Genomic DNA, 6,000 nt, shown 5'->3' on the forward strand with positions numbered 1-6,000 from the left:
TAAATTTCATGAAAAGTGAGAACTCAGCTGTTTGTGAGCTTTCATGCCAAATCAAGTCTAATATAAATCCTGATAAATGTGTTTTTGTAATATCTTTATACTTTGGTACAGACATACATTATAGCAAAAAGCAGCCTCTGCTGTACTGTCCTTAAACAAAATATTCTAAAAAACCCCACTGTAAAATAATCCTGACCTCAAAACAAAAAGCACCATGACTGATGTGTTTGCCACTGTGCTCAGTGACGTCTCTGACTTTAATAACAACACAGCTGAACTCCTCCACAGATCATCGCTGCTAAGGATGAGAAGAGGACTTTAAAGTTCACACAATGAACAAGTTCTTCCTTATAAAGAAAATTTAACTTTGATGACATCCAAATCCTTAAAACTGAAACCAAAATGATGTACTTCAGACAATAATCAGTGTGTCTGTGTGTGGCAATTATGAACTTTCATAATTACAAAACAAACATTTGGAAAAACACCTGCAGCTCCAGGCTGTGGTTAGAAAAAATACCTAGTGTCCAAACATGTTTACGTCCTAGCTGCTGTAGTCACATCAAGGCAAAAGGTGTTGGAAATCTTAGCTCTCTTTAGAATACATGCAGACTGCTAGATGTGGTACAGTTCTTAAACAGGCTGACTTCTTATTATCTAAACCAGTTTGGTCCTCAGGTTTTAGTCTGAATATGTATGGGTTAAAACAGAGAAAGACAACCATTCTTGCCTATGGGCAGCTTAAAATCACCATTTAACCTAAACCCACTGACTTCATGTCTTTGGACTGTGGGAGGAAGCTGGAGTACCCAGAGAGAATCCACATAGACATGGGAAGAACATGCAAACCTCACAAAGGCCCAGGCCAGATGAGGAATTCAAAACCAGGAGTTTCCTGCTGTGAGGAAACAGTACTAACCCCCATGTGTGCAGTTAAATTAAGAATAAAAAGTATTAAATATTTAGTGAATTTAAGACAAGTTGTTATTTACAGGTTGTGCAAAACTTGTGCAATGAGCATTTAAGTGGCATTTTTGAAGTGGCAGTGTGTAGAGTCCTGTAATTGTAATGAGTGTGTAATGGTGTGTATAGAATGTCAGCAGTTCAAAAGTCTGATGGCTTGTGTGTAAAAACTGTCTCTGTATCTGGTAGTGCGGGTCTGGATGGTCCTGAACCACCTGCTGGATGGCAGGAGTGTGAAAAGTCTGTGGCTGGGATAAGAGAGGATCCGCTGCGTCTTCCTCATGCAACGGCTGGTAGTTCAGTCCTGGTGATGCGCTGTGCTGATCTCGCCACCCTCAGCAGAGCTTTGCTGACAGCTAGGTCATAAAGCTAGGTCTCAATCCCTAGCTATTAAAAGGGAAAGTTTTACACCTAATCTTAAAAATAGAGAGGGTATCCGTCTCCTGAATCCCAACTGGGAGTTTGGGAGCAAGGCACGTCCATGAGCAAGGCACCTAGTTAGGAGGTCCTTTCTCGACCTGGAGTAAAGAATGAAAAAAACATTTTTTTTAACAACAATGTCCTTTCATTTCCATCCTTCAATCATGAGATAAATGCATAAGATCAACATACTTCTGTTTTTTTACACTTTGACTCAATGAACCAGCCTCCTGCGACTGCGACACAGAGCAGCATAAAAACACAGAAAACCACAAGTGGGATCAGTCGGCTCCGACGGGACAAACCACCTGCCAAACAGAGATGAGATCTACTGTAGGACACAACATGACATGTCGCATTTATTAAACTATCAAGCACAGAAGTTACCTGAAGTTACATAACAGTGAAATGAAGTTAGAATTACTGAGTCCCAGAATTCTCAGAGCAGCAAACATGACTTTGTCAAAAACCACAGGAGAATAACTGATACATTTACTGCTTCACAGAAATAAATAAAGAGATCTGCAGAGCTGCTCCCAGGATATTACACTACGCTTCCTGCATCTACTTCAAAGTAAAGCAGCGCACGTTAAACATTTTGAGGACTACACAGAGAGGCTGCCATCAGTGAGAGAAAACTGCATCATAAAGGTGATTTAGATCCATTTCAAGACTTTTTAATTGTCTTGATTTGTTCCTCATGTTCTCACCTTTACTGTGAAACTCGTCCTCAGGAGTTTGGAGAGTTTCAGGATGCAGTGGCGTCTCTGTTGTCATAGTTTCAGCTGAATATAAGATTGTAAGAACATTTAATTATTTACAATAAAATAATATCCAGAAGTCTTTAAGGAGCAACACCAAAATAAGTTGTTGGTAAAATAAGCCAAGCACACCAGTCTTTAAGGCAAGTTTGAAACCAAACAACAAAAATCTTTTCAGTCTGACTCACCAACAATCAGATGAACAATTGAAGACTGTGTTTGACTCTTTAACTTTGGGATGAAACATCTGTATCTTCCTTCATCTTCTTGTGTCACATTAGTGATTCTTAGTGAGATGTTTCCTTCTCTCAGGCCGTCTGTGAACAACGCCGTCCTCCCGACGTATGATGGGATCTTCATGTCGGGGACCTCTCGGGCGTCTCTGTAAAGATGAACATATTCCACTCGACTCAGACGGTCGTTGGGGTCAGGACGACGATCGGGCCTCGACCACTCCACCGTCAACTTCGCCACATTAAACTTTGGCTCCACGTGACACGGCAGGATGACATCATCACCTGGAGCGGCCAGGATAGGCTGAAGTGATCCGACCACATCAAACTCACCTGAGGAGGAGAAATAAAGACACACATCCTGCTGAAAACCAAGTCTGACGTTTTCAAAAATGTCTTCCTTTCTCATCAAACACTTCCAAGTGCAATAAAAAAATGTTAATATCAACTTTTTAGCAACTCTACACCTGTGTCCAATGTTCCCTCTAATTTTTCATGTGTCTGAGCGAACACACAAACTCCCTGAGCGATCTCGTGGACCACTGTGAGCAACAGCAGACGTGTGCACTGTGGTCACGCCAGCATCGAATCCATCCAAGTTACATGGTTTATTAAAAATAATCAAATTACAGCATTTACATTTATGTTAGACTACTTTTAATTAACTGCTTTAGCCCACTTACAATGAAAATTTGAAAAAATTCATTGAAATTGTTCATGACCTGTGTAGCATGTTAACACTATTGGAAGTAAAAATAACTTGAACTCCAATTTTGAAAACACAACTTTTTTTTATATAAAGCTCTGACTTGTATTATGAGTCTGTGGTCTGGGAGAGAGTCCTGTAACTCTCTCCTAAAAATGCAGCCAAGGCGTTTTTTAAATAAACATTTCAAACTATTTACAGAACAATCAGCTGTTCTGCATCAAATCTGATGCCACACAAATTATTTGTGCCACTCCAAAAAATAATTTCTGTCCACTATGAGATAAAGGAGAACAACAGCCTGATACCTGCAGGCCTGACAGCAGGAGATGTATCACTGCTGTAACACCTGTAACATTCAGCAGTCGCCTCATTGTTCTGACACACACAACAAAACTACTGACTACACTACACACTAACTACACAAGATTTGCACTAAACGTCGCAAATCTCTCACATCTCAAAACACCGCCATCACTCCTAAAACTTCCCTCTTTCCTAAACATCTAAATGCCATGTTGCCATATCATTCATTTTTTGATTGGTCGACATGGTACATTTTTTGACAAATAGGAAAAGCTGGGGTTTTTTTGGTATTTTTTTTGCTCACAGGCGGAGAGTGCTTTCGAGCGTTTTTCTTATAAAACCTTATAAACCTTATTCCTTATAAAACGTCGTTTTTACAGTTTCTTCCCACAGTAAACATAAACAACGATAGTATTCAGGAAGAAAACCAAACATTGCAGATATTTTTATCATAACTCTGGTTTTATGTGGTCTATCAACACAATTTAAAAACTGGTATAACGTCCACACTTTTTCCATCAATTGTTACTCTCAAGTGTAAACACGGTGACAGCGCATCAGAAGCACGGCCAAAAAAAGATGATTAACATGAATTAAAGCTTAAACAAATCTAAAGATATGAAGTAACTAGTATTTCAGAATTATTACTTTTTTAATTGCAGTGAAATCTTACCTTCAATAGACTTGAGAGCAAAATGCAGCATAAAGCTGAGAGAGACACACTGAACCTAAACTCTGCTACATCCATCTACAGTGAGAGGGAGGCAGAAACTGTCTCATGGCAGCTGATAAATGCTGAAAAAGTGCAGCTCTAACAGTGTTAAACATGCATCTCAGTAAAAAGTGCAACATGGACAGGTTTGGGTCTCTGAAATCAGCACAGCTTTAATTTTAGAACCAAAGCCTGTTTTTAAAATAGACCCATAGCTCCACACAGCTGTGGGGCAGGCTTCAGGTCTTTACATCGTATTCTTGCATTGAATGTAAGTTACATTATTCTAAAAGTAAAATAATAATGGTAAATAACACAAAAGAGCACCTGTAACTTCAAAAACAGTGATTAAGAAGATTAAGACGAGCAAAATCAAATCACTGACAGAAAGATTCCTCTGTTTGCAAAGCATGTGGAGAGCAAAGTGGATCCTGACTGTCACCGTTTACACGTCAGTTAACAAAAAGGAATCAGTTGCATGCACTTTATCCTTGTTTATAACCTGAATGTTTTGTGCTCTTCCTTCTTTATTTACATGTTCCAATTCATGTATTATAGCTTAGTGGCTCATTTACAACATGCACCAAGCTAGCTTGGCTCAGGCTGTAAACACTGTGGAAATGTAGCTTTGGTTAATGCTACATGTGTCTCTGTACAAGCAAGCATTAATAAAATGAATCATTTTCACAGCTAATTATCACCACCATCCCAAAATAACTGACCATTTCAGAAAGTTTCTATTTGGCTGTTTAGCTACAGGTTTAAAAATAAATGAATTAAGTTAGTAAAAATCTTTAAACTGACACAGAAACTAGAAACTTCTATAGTGAAATGCTCAAACCTGACTAATAGATGCAGCTCAGTTATTTATGATTTAAACATCTGTTTTATTTCCGAACACAATATATATAGACCTATAAACTAAAAGAAATAGCTAAACTCTGATAGCATAATAATAAAAAAAAATGAGCTTCCTTTCTAAACCCCCAACATAACTTTACACAGAAGAGTAAGGCACAATTTTTGGTGCAGTATTTTTAGACTAATTTACACTTGGATACAGCGTCTGCTTTTATTTACAGTGTGAAACATCTGCAACATCAGCCAGTATAACAGACTGCTGCTACATCATCACTGAGTTTGCCACTGTTTTTAAATACTCCCATTAAATTATATTTGTAACTAAAGCAAGTTTAATAATTTGCATCATTGACAGACGTTCAAGGTGCATCGGAAACAAAAATACGACTAACATGAATTAAAGCTTAAACAAAACTGGACTCATATGGCAGAGCAATCTTACCTTCAACAGGTGAGAGAGCGAAAAGCAGCATAAAGGTGAGCTTTAAAGCTGAGAGAGACACACTGCACCTAAACTCGGCTACATCCATCTACAGTGAGTGTGAGACAGACGCTGACTGACAGCAGCTGATAAATACAAGTCTGTCTCTCTCCCTCCCTCCGCCCACTTCGCAACAATTTTAAAGCGCTTATTTTTTTGTCCCAGCCCCCCCCCCCCCCCTGCCCTCTGTATTTACCTCTTTCCAGGTGCCATTAATAATAATAGTGATGATAATAACACAAGCTTACATAAATGTTAGCAGGGAATTTTAGTGCCAGAAAAACAGGAAGTTTTCTGCAACAGTAAAGGAAGCCTGAAAAACTCCAAATCAAGTGACGGGAAATTCCTATTAATTACTGTCTGCTTGTTTAAAGTAAACAGTAAAAAGTTAACAGCCCACAAAAATCAAAAGCAGCAGTTAGTTCCTCTTTATTTCGATTTTTAATTAACCTGTAGTTCAAGAGCGCGGGCAAATAAAATGACAAATATTTACAAATCCCAGCAAGAGCTGCACAACAGCTGAATGACAGAGAAGAAGCAGCTCACCTGTTCAGACA

At 38.7% G+C, this 6,000-nt stretch overlaps 1 protein-coding gene across 1 annotated transcript; it reads right to left on the reverse strand.

The window, feature by feature from the left end:
* Window positions 1–1,457: 1,457 nt before the first annotated feature.
* LOC146635868 (myelin-oligodendrocyte glycoprotein-like) lies at window positions 1,458–5,492 on the reverse strand. The gene is made up of 5 exons (XM_085350643.1): window positions 5,405–5,492; window positions 2,333–2,710; window positions 2,094–2,168; window positions 1,576–1,691; window positions 1,458–1,481 (listed from the first exon to the last, which is right to left on the reverse strand). Exons 1-5 carry the CDS (start codon window positions 5,490–5,492, stop codon window positions 1,458–1,460), a joined length of 681 nt encoding a protein of 226 aa, XP_085206769.1.
* Window positions 5,493–6,000: the final 508 nt, after the last annotated feature.

Source organism: Diplotaxodon limnothrissa, linkage group LG3, assembly GCF_057381915.1.
Source record: "Diplotaxodon limnothrissa isolate DT_005_m linkage group LG3, D_limnothrissa_male_GT1.1, whole genome shotgun sequence".
NCBI classification, from domain to species: Eukaryota; Metazoa; Chordata; class Actinopteri; order Cichliformes; family Cichlidae; genus Diplotaxodon; species Diplotaxodon limnothrissa.

Excerpts from the sequence above, each read along its gene's own strand:
- LOC146635868 (XM_085350643.1), bottom strand. The coding sequence starts at position 5,492 with ATGGATGTAGCCGAGTTTAGGTGCAGTGTGTCTCTCTCAGCTTTAAAG. Across the intron at positions 2,711-5,404 it reads CGCTCTCTCACCTGTTGAAG|GTGAGTTTGATGTGGTCGGA; the intron begins GTAAGATTGCTC and ends TCTCCTCCTCAG. Across the intron at positions 1,482-1,575 it reads CAAAGTGTAAAAAAACAGAA|GTCGAGAAAGGACCTCCTAA; the intron begins GTATGTTGATCT and ends TCTTTACTCCAG.